Raw genomic sequence first — 15,823 nt, forward strand, 5'->3', positions numbered from 1 at the left:
GCCTTGAATATAGTAAGCTTAAGGGCAAGATTGAGAGTTTACAAAGGAGCCAAAGGTACTCGTCCGTGATTTTTGACTCATGGTTTCTTATTAGAGTTTTATGCTTATCATGTGCTTATTGCAATAATTTCAGGCATCTTATGGGGGAGGATCTTGACCCCTTGAGTCTTAAAGAACTTGGACAACTTGAGCAACAGCTTGAAACTTCACTGAAAAATATCCGAACAAGAAAGGTAGGCTACCCTATTTTTCCAACCCTGTTGAATAGAACATAGCTGAATGCTGATATTATTGCTTAAGAAACATACACAAAGCAAATAAAAGGTAGAGAATATTTAGAAGATTATAAGATAGACATAATGCGGAACCTATATATATCATCCACAAGTTCTCACCGTACACAAGTTTCAGCACTATAACTTCGTAAGATTTCCAAGTTTCTCTTAAAAGAAAATTGTTGCTAGTTTTACGGAATATTTATTTGCAGAGCCAAGTGATGCTTGATTCAATCGCTGAGCTTCAGGAGAAGGTAACTATTGAACTTTAATGATTTCATCAGTCCATACTTCTTCCTTTTTTCCAATGCGTATAATTTATTGATTAGGTTATACGAATAAATTGCACTTTGCCACGTTAGATTCCTTGTGAAATATTTTGCAGCATCCTGAACATACTTATATAGGAGAAGTTGGCATGAATTTTAGATGAAAAAATTAAGAAATGTATATCTAAAGGGAGCGTAGGGAAGTTTCATGCATGGTGATTACGGAGGGTATCATGCGACTGGTGAAAGAGATGTATGAATACTTTGGTTGCCTTTCGCATGTTGATTATATAACTTAGTTTATACGTGGTATTTGCAGTTTTGGTTTCTTAACACCTTCTACTTCGTGTATAGCAATGTGTTGGGAAGAAATATTTGGAGGTGATGGAGAAAGTGTTTACGAATTCGGGAGACAATAGAAAATTTAGGAAGAAGAAGATTTTTATTTCTTTTGAACACCTTAGAACAACTTGGAACTTCTTGATTACAAAAGAGAAATGGCGAGAAGTTAGATGAGGTGAGAATCATGGAGAATGTTCTTAGATTGTTGGATCCAAAATTCGAGCATATTGTCACTATCATTGAAGAAACAAAGGATTTGGAGGCTATGACGATGGAGCAACTTCTTGGGTCGTTACAAGCTTATGAAGAAAAGAAGAAGAAGAAGGAAGATATTGCAGAGCAAGTACTCAAGATGCGGATTGATCAAACTAAAGAAGAAAGCGGACGAAGTTATCAAAGACGAGGTGGCGGTCAAGTCCGAGGACGAGGTTGTGGATATGAAAATGGATGAGGTTGGAGGCCTCATGATGACAACACCAACCAAAGAGGAGAAAGTTCATCAAGAGGTCGTGGGAGAGGAAATCAAAAACCAAGGTACGATAAGTCAAGCATTAAATGCTATAATTGTGGAAAGTTTGGACACTATGCTTCCGAATGCAAAGCTCCGAACAATAATAGAGTTGAAGAGAAGTCCAATTATGTTGAAGAAAGAAGCCAAGAAGATGATATGCTATTGATGGCTTACAAGAAAGATGAACAAGATGAGGTTCACAAGTGGTACCTCGATAGCGGTGCAAGCAATCACATGTGCGGGAAAAGAAGCATGTTCGTGGAGCTTGATGAATCGGTGAAAGGAAATGTGGCTTTGGGAGATGAATCGAAGATGGAGGTGAAAGGTAAAGGAAATATTCTCATCCGATTGAAGAATGGAGATCATCAATTTATTTCCAATGTTTACTATATCCCAAGCATGAAGACCAATATATTGAGCCTTGGACAACTCTTAGAGAAAGGTTATGATATTCGATTAAAGGATAATAACCTTTCTATAAGAGACCAAGAAAACAATCTCATTACCAAGGTGCCGATGTCAAAGAATAGAATGTTTGTTCTTAACATTCAAAATGACATCGCACAATGTCTCAAGATGTGCTACAAGGAGGAGTCCTGGCTTTGGCATCTTCGATTCGGGCATCTTAACTTTGAAGGATTAGAGCTACTTTCTAAAAAGGAGATGGTGAGAGGATTGCCTTGCATCAACCATCCAAATCAAGTGTGTGAAGGGTGTCTACTTGAAAAGCAATTCAAAATGAGCTTTCCAAAGGAGTCAGACACAAAAGCACGGAAGCCATTGGAACTCATACATACAGATGTATGTGGCCCGATCAAACCAATATCACTCAGTAAAAGTAACTACTTTCTTCTCTTTATTGATGATTTTTTAAGAAAAACATGAGTTTACTTTTTGAAGGAAAAATCAGAAGTGTTTGAAAACTTCAAAAAGTTCAAAGCCCATGTCGAGAAGGAAAGTGGCCTTGTGATCAAAGCCATAAGATCCGACCGTGAAGGAGAATTCACATCCAAGGAATTTGAGAAGTATTATGAATATAACGGCATTCGAAGACAATTGACGGTGCCGAGGTCCCCTTAACAAAATGGAGTTACGGAAAGGAAGAACCGGACAATCCTTGAAATGGCAAGGAGCATGCTCAAAAGTAAGAAACTACCAAAAGAGTTGTGGGCAGAAGCAGTTGCATGCGCGGTTTATCTATCAAATCGATCTCCAACAAGAAGTGTTTCGGGAAAAACACCACAAGAAGCTTGGAGCGGAAGGAAGCCCGGTGTTTCTCATCTAAGAGTCTTTGGAAGCCTTGCTCACGCTCATGTACCGGACGAGAAGCGGAGCAAACTAGATGACAAAAGTGAGAAGTACATCTTCATTGGTTACGATGCCAACTCCAAAGGCTACAAGCTCTACAATCCTGATACAAAAAAGACAATCATCAGTCGAAATGTCATCTTTGATGAAGAAGGAGAATGGGATTGGAGATCAAATGATGAAGACTACAACTTCTTTCCACATGTTGAAGAAGATGAATTGAAGCAACCAAGAGAGGAGCCTGTTACCCCCACCAACTTCACCAACAACGAGTTCTCAAGAAGATGAAAGTTCGAGCGAAAGGACTCCACGTTTCAGAAGTCTGTAAGAACTTTACGAGGTAACTGAAAATTAAGACAATCTTACTTTATTTTGTCTATTTGCGGATTGCGAGCCCATGAATTTTGAAGAAGCTATGAAGAAGAAGACATGGAGAAATGCAATGGATGAAGAGATCAAGGCGATACAAAAGAATAAGACATGGGAGTTAGCTTCACTTCCAAATGGGCATAAGGCGATCGGTGTGAAGTGGGTGTACAAAGCAAAGAAGAACTCTAAAGGAGAAGTTGAAAGATACAAGGCAAGATTGGTGACAAAAGGTTATAGTCAAAGAACGGGAATCGACTATGACGAGGTATTCGCTCCTGTTGCTCGTCTAGAAACTGTTAGATTAATCATTTTATTGGCAGCTCAAAACAATTGGAAGATACATCAAATGGATGTCAAATCACCCTTCTTAAATGGAGATCTTGAAGAAGAAGTTTACATTGAGCAACCACAAGGCTACATAATCAAGGGAGAAGAAGACAAAGTCTTGAGGTTAAAGAAGGCGCTTTATGGGTTAAAACAATCACCAAGAGCTTGGAATACTCGAATTGATAAGAACTTCAAGGAGAAAAGTTTCATCAAGTGTCCATATGAGCATGCACTCTATATCAAAACTTAAAACAATGATATATTGATTGCATGCTTGTATGTAGATGACTTGATATTCACAGGCAACAATCCAAGTACATGCTTGTATGTAGATGACTTGATATTCACAGGCAACAATCCAAGTATGTTCGAGGAATTCAAGATGGAGATGACGAAGGAGTTCGAGATGACCGATATTGGATTGATGTCTTACTACCTTGGAATTGAAGTAAGACAAGAAGATAATGGAATTTTTATTACTCAAGAAGGCTATGCTAAAGAGGTTCTTAAGAAGTTCAAGATGGATGACTCGAATCTAGTAAGCACGCCAATGGAATGTGGAGCCAAATTGTTAAAGCAAGAAGAAGGAGAGAGTGTAGATCCAACACTATTTAAGAGCTTGGTTTGAAGCCTACGCTACTTAACGTGCACAAGACCTGACATCCTATATGCAGTCGGAGTTGTGAGCCGATACATGGAGCATCCAACAACAACTCATTTCAAGGCAGCTAAAAGGATACTTCGCTATATCAAAGGTACCATAAACTTTGGCTTGTATTACTCTGTTTCTGACGATTACAAGCTTGTTGGATTTAGCGATAGCGACTGGGGTGGAGACGTAGATGACCGAAAAAGCACAAGCGGATTCGTGTTCTTCACTGGAGATACAGCTTTCACATGGATGTCAAAGAAGCAACCAATTGTCATCCTTTCTACTTGTGAAGCGGAGTATGTAGCGGCTACTTCATGTGTTTGCCAAGCTGTTTGGTTACGAAACCTGTTAAAGGAGTTGAGTTTGCCACAAAAGGAGCCAACGAAGATCTTAGTGGATAAAAAGTCAGCAATAGCTTTGGCAAAGAACCCAGTCTTCCATGATCGAAATAAGCACATTGACACTCGTTATCACTACATTAGAGAGTGTGTTACCAAGAGGGACGTTCAATTAGAGTACGTGAAGACGAATAATCAAGTAGCTGATATCTTCACCAAGCCTCTCAAGCGCGAAGATTTTATCAAGATGAGGAGTTTGCTTGGAGTAGCAAAATCAAGTTTAAGAGGGGGTGTTGAAAAGTAAACTTGATTTTGGATCAAGTTTAATTATTGGATCAATGATCCAATTATCACTTGTTGGGCCAAACCCAATACTTGATCCGAGTTCTAGAGTTTTTTCTAGAAATATCTAAACATCTCCACCTCCTTAAAATATTCTAGAAAATTATAGAGAATGAATATCTAGATATTTCTCTAGATAATTGTAATATAAAATTCTAGATATTATGCTAGAACTCTCTAGATTTAGGATTAAAATATTCTAGATATTTTATACTTTGGAGGCTATAAATATATATATATATATATATATATATATATATATATATTTCTTTTTTTTAGAAATGATTTGTATATTTTGAGACTTCATACAAAACATTCGGTAAGAAAAACTTTCAATCGTTGAGAAAGTGTCAAATATTGCTAAGTACAAAGCCGGATATATCAAGAGCGACATCAATTTCAGCATATAGCAGATCAGATGCGTCCGTCTTAACCCATAACACTTCGTAGAAGATATTACCCCTAAAGAAGAATTAACATGTCTAAAGTTGATGAGAGACTGAGTTTGAACATAAAGCCTTAACTTTTAAAGCACATATAGAGAACAAAGAAGTACTCCTGCCATGCTACTTAACTACCCTTGAGAAAAGTGAATGTGTGTACAGTTCATATTGTTAGGAAACTTAAATCATTCCCTAAATATCGACTGCTATTGAATTTACTGTCAAATCTCAAATTAAGGAATTTAAGTTTGTAAAAAAAAGTTGGCCAAGTTAAAGTTAGACTGATGATGAGAACCAAACCTTTATATATGATACTTACCACTTTTTACATTTATGTCTTGATTTGGCTATTATACATGTTATGGTTAGAGCAGCTGAACGTGACCAAGGCTTTCTTAAATAATGGCAGTTTAGGTGACATATTTTTATGCATAAATAAAAGAGTTCTGAAATTATGCTAAAGGAGGAACGTATATCCTTTTTAAAGATATGGCAATATGGTTTGAGAACGTTTCATAAATAATATATATCGATATTTGATTCGTTTACAGTGGATAGTACGTACTGCATGAGTATGCATGACAGTTTATCTACATCAGATTGCCTCCATTCATCCTTTCCCATATTTTGTTCATTGAAGCAAATAATACATTTTAGATTGATCAGTTAAAGAAAGCTGAAAGGTGACTTGAGTTAAAGATTTATGAGAAGCTAACAAGACTATTAGGATGAGTTTTCTCACCATATCATCCTTTCCCATATTTTGTTCATTGAAGCAAATAATACATTTTAGATTGATCATTTAAAGAAAGCTAAAAGGTGACTTGATTGACTGCAACTTTCACATTTATTATCGTCTTCATTCATTCTCCTCCAGTAGATATTGATGGTATTCGTAAACCTGTTTAAAAGATTTATGAGAAGCTAACAAGAGGGGGGGATGCATTTTAAAAAGAAATTTGTTGAAAAAGGTCTTTGCGTGCTCTGGGATGAAAGATGTGAGAAAATCGAGACTAGATAGAGCAAGGTTGCAACTAATTTTAGTGCAGAAATAATAAATTGCATACATAGATTTTTACGTAGAAAACTCACTAAATAAATTGGGGTAAAAACTACATGTAAGAATAGAATAATTCACTATGAGAAAATTTTTAGGAGTTATAATATCTCTCTTATACAAGGAGAAACTCTCTTTATTTTTCTCTCACTCATTATTTAAATTTGGAGATGTAGATGAACTCTAAAACCTACTCCTTTTATAGGCAAAATTGGTTTTGCTTTGTCAACAAAAGTGGCTAAGGAATTTCTTCATTTTCAGTATCGCAAATATATCTTTTTGTCAATAGTTACAGCTCTGTCTTTCGGTACTGTAAATTTTCTTTTCTTTTGTTAAAATTTGCGGCTCCATCCAACAATCTCCTACTTAAAGATTTGATTGAAAGTTAATCATATCTTTATACCATTCTTTATATCTTGCAATTTCCTTATTGCTCACGTCTCCGTCAGACCAGAAGACGATTGACACCAAACAAATTTATCAGTATTGACTGTCTTTGTCAAAAAATATGATAGGTTATCTTTGGTGTAAATTTTCTACATATCCACTGTTACTTCTTCCACTTTCTCATGAACAAAGTGGTAAGAACTTGTATGCGCTTTGTTTTTAATGAAAAATTAGATTTCTTAGCAAATGCACAACACTCTAACTATCACAAAATAGAATAATTTTCTTTTATTCATGTCCGAGTTCCTCCAATATCATTTTCAACCATATTGTTTCTTTACTAGGTTGTGAAGCAGCTATGTAGTCTGCTTTTGTTGTTGATGTAACCACAACTGATTACAGTTTTAAAACCTGACTCATAGCTCCGCTAGCAAGTATAAACACATACCTTGTGGTGGATTTACTTTTACCATGATCACGTGTATAATCAGAATCAACATATCTAATGACAATAAAGTCTGATTTTTTATGACATAATGCAACATCTGAGGTCCCCTTAATGTACCTTGAGATCTTCTTTAGAGCATTCCAATGCTCTTTACCAGGATGCGCTATGTATTGACTAATTACTCCTACTGTTTGTGTAATGTCTGGTCTTGTACAAATTATAGCAAGCATTAAACTTGCTACTGCTGATGCATACGATTCTTAAGACATTTCCATCATCTCTTCTTCATAGTTAGGACTCATACTGGATAATAACTAAAAATTAATAAGAAGTGGTATAGAAATTGACTTACAATCTTGCATGTTGAAGCATCACAAGATTTTTTTTTAAATAATTCTTCTGAAAAAGCCAAATCTTCTTATTAAAGTGAATCTGCATCTCTAAAATCTTATTTGTAGATCCTAAATCATTCATTTTAAATTTTCTAACCAATCGTGTCTTTAATTTTTTTATACGATCTTTGCTGAGGCCTGTAACCAACATGTCGTCAATATACAACAATAAAATAACAAAATTATTTTCATCAAACTTCTTAAAGTATGCATAAGGATCTGCATTAAATCTGTTATATTCAAGACTCGTGATGAATGAATCAAGTCTCTTGTACCAACACATCGGTGCCTGTTTTAGACCGTACAGAGATTTGTTTAACCTGCAAACCAATTATTTTCTTTAAAACCTTTTGGTTTGAGTATATACATTTCTTCTTCAATATATGCATAAAGAAAGATGATTTTCACATCTAGCTACTCTAGATGTAAGTCAAATATAGTACTCATAGCCATGACTACTAGAACTATTGTAAGTCGAGCTATAAATTTTTTTTTTAAGTCAATATCTTCTTTCTGAGCATATCTTTTCACTACCAGTCTAACACAATATTACTCCACTTGATCGTTATCATTTCACTTGATCTTATAGATCTATTTATTTCTAATAGTCTTTCTTCCTTGTGGTAGTAACACAAGTACCCAAGTCTTATTCTTATGGAGAGCTTTAATTTTTCCGCATTGCTACCATCCACAGATATATTTATACTATTTATAGTTTCATCAAAACTCGATGGCTCTGCATCCTCTGTTAGAAGACAATATACAACATTACTCTTTATAACATACTTTGAGTGCCAAGTCGGTAGTCTTTTCTTAAGAGTTGACCTTCGAACTTTTGGAGCCTCGAACTCGACTTATTCTTGTACATCATGCTCTGGTTCTGCTATAAAAGAATCTAGATTATTTTTTACCTGAACAGCAAAAGTCTCTGAGTCCTTCCTTAAACTTCTTTCTTTCTCTTCTCTTTGTAGCTTGTTCTCTAAAATATAACATCTTTACTGATTATAACGTTGCAGGTATTAGGATCCCACAAGCAATACCCCATTACTTCGTCAACATACCTTAAGAATATGCAGTTCTTAGATCTTGGATCTAGCTTTGTAATTTCTTGGGTATTGTACATTACATATACTGGGTTTTCAAATACATAGAGGTTTGAATAATTAGCTGGCTTGTCAGTCCACATCTCCGTCGATATCTTTAACTCAATTGCAATTGATTGGGCTCGATTTCCCCACCACATAACATGTGGTTTTTACTAATTTTACCTAAAAAACTTTATCCACATCTGTAGTTACAATATTACTCATGTTCTTTCTAATAGAGTTATGTTCATCCGTTCTGCCACTCCATTTTGTTGAGAAGTATACAGAGTACTGAATTATCTTTTGATACTTTCTTACTTGTAGAACGTAAGAAATTCACTTTCTGTGTATTCTCCTCTATTATATATCCTTAAGCATTTGATATTCTTTCCAGATTCAAGCTCAGCTCGTGCTTTATAAGCTTGAAAGACCGAAAGCATATCTTCCCTCCTCTTGATAGGTTAGACCCAACATCTTCTGGAGTAATCATCAATAAAAGATACAAAGTACGTTGCTCCTCCCATGGATGCAACTGGTACTTAGATACATTAGAATAATTTGGTTCGAGAATAGTCATATTTTTAAGACTCGATGTGTTAAACTTCAGCCGATGCTGCTTGCTTGTAACATAATGCTTACAGAAGAGAAGAATTACTGATTTGAGCCTAGAAAGGAACCTCTGATTGGAGAGAATCTTCAAGCCTCATTTTATCATGTGATCTGGTTTACAGTGACGTATCATGGTTACTTCTTCTCCATGACTAGTTGATGACACACATGAATCAGCTCCTGCAGGGTTTCTCCCTTAAGCATGTATAGATTTGTGGCTATCTTTTCTCCCTTATTACAGCAAGCACTCCTGAAGAAAATAGTGAAAACCCTAATCTTATTGCTGAGATAACTTGGGCTTATAACCTACAAACACGACTTACAAATAAGCTCATTTACATATTATTAATATGTCGATACTCCTCCTCAAGATGGGCGAAAGATATCCACTAACCCTATCTTGTCACATTCTCTAATCATATCTACTGAGCTAAGTCTCTTAGTCAGATAATCTGCTGCCTGATCCTTAGTTGGAACATGACTTAACTCCAGTAGTGCACTGTCCAACTTCTCTATGATGAAGAACCTATCGATCTCGATGTGTTTGGTTCTATCATGCTGCACGGGATTGTTAACTATACTGATAGTTGACTTGTTATCATACCATAGCTTCACCTTTTCTCCTTGATCTAGCCTTAGCTCCACCAGCATACTCTTCAACCACAACAACTCTGCAACTCCCAAGGCCATAGCTCTATACTCTGCTTCAGCCGTTGATCTCGCCACCACCGACTGCTTCTTGCTATTCCACGAGACTAAGTTGCCTCCTACAAAGATGCAGTATCCTGAGATGGACCTCCTGTCATTAGCACAGCTAGCCCAATCAAAGTCACAGTAACCCTTTAATGCTCACATGTTCATTCTTCCTGAATATCAGCCATTTTCCAGGGGCATTCTTTAAATACCTCAGAATCTGATACACTGCGTCCATATGACCCTTCCTCGGATCATGCATGTAGCGGTTCACCATGCATACTTCAAAAGAGATATCAGGACGTGTGTGACTCAAATAGATCAACCTATCAACCAGCCTCTGGTATCTATCACGATCAACTAGTTCTCCAGTCTCCGCACCTATCTTGAACTTCTGGTCAATCGGTGTAGTTGCAGGTTTACATCCTAACATCTCTGTCTCTTTGAGAAGATCCAGTACATACTTCCTTTGAGAGAGGATAATCCCTTCCGCTCCTCGAGCTATCTCTATCCCAAGAAAGTATCGAAGCAAGCCAAGATCTTTCACATCGAATTCCTTACCTAGTCTTACTTTGAGTTGGGCAATCTCCTTCTCATCATCCCCTGTAATAATCATATCATCCACATATACCGTAAGCATGATAATGTGACCTCCATTCCATCGAAAGAATACGGTATGATCGATGTTAATTTGCTGATACCCCATACCTATCATAGCCCGCCTGAATCTGTCGAACCAAGCACGAGGAGACTACTTCAGCCCATAGAGAGACTTCTTCAATCTGTAGACATTGCTCACTATCTGATCTATATCAAATCCTGATGGTATTTCCATGTATACCTCTTCTACTAGATCTCCATGAAGAAATGCATTCTTTACATTTAGTTGGTATAGCTTCCATCCACCATTTACTGCCAGAGAGATCAATGTCCGAACAGTGTTCATCTTTACTACCGGTGCAAAAATCTCATCGTAGTCGATGTCATATGTCTGACTGTACCCTTTTACCATCAGACGAGCCTTGTAGCGCTCAACCTGTCTATCTAGATTCTGCTTCACAATGAAGACCCACTTGCATCTAACTGCTCTCTTTCCTTCTGGTAGTTATCTCAGGATTGGAATGATATCACCTTGGGAGAAATCTAGTAGTGGTGTAGGTATCTCAGGAGTCGGGACAGATATTGTCAAGGGACTTAGCACCAGTGGTACTGTAGGTACTGTTCCTGCAATTTACTTCCCCTTCCTACTATAGGTAAGTAGTTCCCCTTGAACCGTAGGCCTAACACCTCCTTTCTCCTTCTCCTCTTCTTTTTCTTCTTCATTCTCTTGCTCCTCCTCAACCAATTCTTCATCCTAAGGAATCGATAGAGATATCGATTTCTCCATATTATTCTCTACATTGTTCAACTGCCTCTCACCATTCTTCCCCTCTCGCCTCATACTTCTAGTATCGGGCGAGTCACCAACAAATGAGGTTACCTCCTGGGTATAATATAGCTCGAGTTCTCGAAAGTGTACATCCATGCTCACAAACAGCCTCTTCTCCACGGGGCTCCAGCAAACATATCCCTTCTGAGTAACAGAATATCCAATAAAGATGCACTTCACTACTCTAGGGGCAAGCTTTTCGACGGATGGCTTGTTGTCCTTCATAAAACACACACAGCCAAACATCTTTAGTGGAAGAAGCCCACCATTATCTCCCTTCAACGTCTCATATGGAAACTTCCAATCCAGCACTCTTAAGGGCATTCTGTTGATTAGCGCCGCTACGGTCAACACTGCTTGCCCCTATAATGTTTCTGGGATATTCATGGAGATCATCATACTTCTAGCAACCTCTAAAAGATGTCTGTTCTTCCTCTCTACTACCACATTCTGAGCTGGTATGTATGGACATGTAGTCTGGTGTTGTATTTCCTGAGCTGACAAGTATTCCCCAAGCGCTCTGTTGGTATACCCAGTCTCATTATCAGACCTTAATACCTTTATCACTGCTCCGTATTGAGTCTGAACATACCTATGAAAGTTTTGGAAGCAACCAAACACTTCACTCTTATTTTTCATCAGGTATAACCAAGTAACACGAGAGAAACAATCAATTCAAATGCACAAGAACTCCTATGACCAGAACTAACATAAGAGCTTCTAGTAAGCTTTTCAAACTCACATGCATCGCACACAAGTTTCTGTTTATTTGCTTTCTCAAATAAAGATGGATACAACCTACTTAAAATACTAAAAGATGAGTGTCCCAAGCGCTGGTAATGAAGCATCAACATACTCTCAACACTCATCTCAGATCCTACTCCTGCTCTCTCTGCCATAGATACCAACGTTGAGTCCAGCCCTTCACGATCTAGGTACCACAGTCCGCTATTCCATATGCTAGTCCCAAGTCTCTGTCATGTCCCCTTCTCCTGGAAGATCACCTTGGAAATATCAAAAGAAACAATGTATTTTAGTTGGAGTATGATAGCACTAATGGATAAAAGATTGACTGGAAAGGAAAGAGCATGTAAAACATTGGACAAAGTTACCGAATTTGTACAATTGATAGTACTCTTACCAACCACTGGTTGAAATGTACCATCAGCTATTTGGATACTATCAGTCGATGCTAGGTGAGTATATGATAAGAACTCACTAGCATTACCTATCACATGTCGAGACGCACCGAAATCGATTATCCATTCTGATGATCTATCGGGAGATATAGAAGCAAGAGAATGTATGTTATCAGTACCTTTGGTTGGATGAGCATAAGTAGCAGTGTTGTCTCTGACGAAGATCGAAGTGGATGCCTCCTCAGTCCCACTCCTCCTGTCTCCATCTTCTACTACTCTCTGCTTCTTCCTGAGTATCTCTAGAAGCGCATGATCCTCGTCAGTAAAGACCACCTCAGGTGCTTCCTCTCCCTTTGCTACCATCAGATTCGCCCGGTTGTCTGCTCCTCTTCCACCTCGTCGACCCCCACGGCCACGACCATGACCTCCAAACTGTCCATGACCACCCGAATCCCCTTCCTTTGGTGGCTTGGTGCAAGCATGCCTTAAATGACCCACTTTACCGCAGTTATAGCACTGTTGAGTCTCCCCCTTAGATTCAGAGTTAGAGGCTACCAATGCTGACTTCACCACAGGAAGTCCACCTATCCCCGCCTACAGCCTAATGTGAGTCTCCTCGTGGATCATGACCAAGACTGTCTCCTCAAGTGTAGGAATCTTCGACTGAGCTAGCAGTAATGCAGTCCTCTGAGTAAACTCCGATGCCAGCCCCTTGAGGAATACCATAGTCCTCTCCTGTAGAAAGACCTCTCGTTCCTTACACTCCGGGTCCTTACAGCTCGCCCGATGTAAGAAGTGATCATAATCTATCCACAGGCGCTCCAGCTCTGTGGCATACCCCTGGACACTCCTCTCTTTCTGAACTGTGGCGTCGATTTCTCCCTTGATCTAGAACACCCACAGGTTATTTCCCCACCTCATCATAGGTCCTCAACTTTTCCCAGACATCCATCACCTTCCCGATGCCATCTACTGTAGCGGCGATCGACTGGACCAATGAGTTGAGGAGCCAGATGTACACCAACATATGAGTGGACTTCCACTCATCTCTTCCAGCTGAGTCTTCAGCCGGCTCTGTCGTCTCTCCTGTCAAGTACCCCTCCAGGTTCCTCCCTGCAAGGGTGTATCTTACTCGTCGTGACCAACTTAGGTAAGTAGTTGGTCCATCAAGCTTCAGATCGATGGGTGGAATCTCTAACTTTTCGGGGGCCTTATCGCACTCTCACCGGCCGACAACTTCATCAACTGCATCAAAGTTGAGACCTCCGCGGGGGTCAACTTCTTGATGATCTCCTCTATTGATCAGACTTTAGACCAACCACCTATTCTCCTTTCCTTGTCATGCACAGTGCAAAATTCGGTAGCACTTCTGCTTCACAACAAGAATAGGATCTTAACTAAATTCTTGTTTCTCAAAGGAAACAAGAATCGACAGTGATATATCTCAACACCGTGAGATACACTCTTCCTCTCATCAGTTCTAGGACTAAAATGTCGAGAGAATCGAACAAGCTACACATCCTCTCATTAGTTCTATAATTGAGATGTCGAGGGAATCCAACAAGCTACACATCATCGGTTGTGGCTAGGGTTGTGGGCAGCGGGGTGCGAGGGGGTGCAGCGAGGTTTGGGGAACTGTGCAGCGGGGGCGACTGCTCAAAAGGGCAGCGACGAGTGTCGAGGGCAGCGAGGTGTGCAAGGACAACGGCAGGTGTGCGAGGGCCAGCGGGGAAATGCGCGAGGTGTGAGGGGGCGGTATTGCAAACACACAAGGGCCAGCGCAGCGTCTAGGGTAGCGGGCGGGCATGGCGGTAGCGGAGGGCAGGTTCGACGACGGTGTTGGGGTTAGGGTTAGGGTTAGGGTTGGCGTTGACTAGGCTCTGATACCATGAAGAAAATAGTAAAAACCCTAATCTTATTGCTGAGATAACTTGGGCTTATATAGGCCCCTACAAATACGACTTACAAATAAGCTCATTTACATATTATTAATATGTCAACAACTCCTCTAATAATTTTCATGATTCTATTTTTCATATAGATTTTACATACGGACTCATCCAATTGTCCTAAAGACTACAGATTCTTCTTCAAGCATTTCACATGTCATACATCTTGAATGGTGTGTATTATATCGTCAAATATTTTGATTTTGATAGTGTCAATATTAGAAATTTCTAAGGCATGATCATTACTCATAAATATAGATCTTCTTGAGAGGTCACATGCCAAGTGGTTACAGAATCTAGAAGTCAGACATCAATAAACCTTTTTCTGCCTTTATCAACAGTTGTTATCCCCATTGTATAAAACTTCACCATAGGCTGATGTACTTAAAACACATCCTTGAGATGTTGCTAGCTCTAAAGACTTTTTATCACCTCTCTTCTTATTGTGTCAACACTTTGATTTTATGTGTCCTCTTTTTTCATAATTGTAGCATTTGATATTCTTCTCACTTCTTGATTTTGATCTCTTATGGATATGACTCTCACTGGAGCCACGTTCCGTTGATCTCGTTTTCATCACCATCAGAGCCTCTACTTGTTGCGAACTTTTCTACCTGGCTTTCTTATTCTTATATCGATATTCTTCCTCCAAAACAGCACTTGCAATGTCGTTGAAGACTGATAGTCTGTAAGGATATTATTTGTTAAATTGATGATGAGCTTATCATACGAGTCAGGTAGACTTTGAAGATGTTCTGCATATTCATTCATACTGATTGTATGCCTCAATATTGTAAATTGAGAAAATAGCATGTTTAGGGTGTTGATATGGTCGGTCATCGATGTAAATTCACCACTCATAATGTAAAGTCCTTTTAAAGAAGAATTTGTTATGCAAGGATTTGGTCTTATATAACTTTGTTAGAGTATCACGGTTCTCCTTTGTTGTTTTCTTCTCCTCTATGCTTGATAACACCCTTATTTGTTAATACCAGATGGGGATTTGCAATAGCATTCTCATCCATCTCGTTCCACTTGTCATTTATGATATTTTCTGGCTTTTCACCGATGACCGCTAGACAATTATTTTTTCTCAATATAATATTTATCTTTAACATTGACTGTGAGAAATTACTCTCGTTGAATTTTTTTATCTCGAACTTCGCCTTTATTGCATCTATCATGAATTGCAACTTATACTATTTTCATGTGAACGGTAACCGTACTTATGAATGGTAACAGTACTTATGAATAGTGTCTAGTGCATTCAAAGGGTAAATGATAATCTAACTTAATTTCTTGATGTGGAGGATCCATCTTTGGTGGCAACCATAAAGCATATGATAAGCAGATACACGCACTCTAAGGCAGGCTTTGATACCACTTGTAAAAAATCGGGACCAAATAGAGCAAGGTCGTAGCTATTATTAGTATGAAAATAACAAATTGGATACATATT

The 15,823-nt window shown here is 38.5% G+C and overlaps 1 protein-coding gene across 1 annotated transcript in view; it reads left to right on the forward strand.

The window, feature by feature from the left end:
* Window positions 1-15,823, forward strand: part of LOC109845154 (MADS-box transcription factor 14-like) — a 28,913-nt gene that overhangs the window by 10,361 nt on the left and 2,729 nt on the right. Inside the window, exons 4-6 of the mRNA XM_020414367.1 lie at window positions 1-55; window positions 134-233; window positions 488-529. Of these exons, the coding sequence (XP_020269956.1) occupies window positions 1-55; window positions 134-233; window positions 488-529 (197 nt within the window). The remainder of the gene's footprint in view (window positions 56-133; window positions 234-487; window positions 530-15,823) is intronic.

The sequence above is a fragment of the Asparagus officinalis genome, chromosome 6, assembly GCF_001876935.1.
Source record: "Asparagus officinalis chromosome 6, Aspof.V1, whole genome shotgun sequence".
Taxonomy (NCBI): domain Eukaryota; kingdom Viridiplantae; phylum Streptophyta; class Magnoliopsida; order Asparagales; family Asparagaceae; genus Asparagus; species Asparagus officinalis.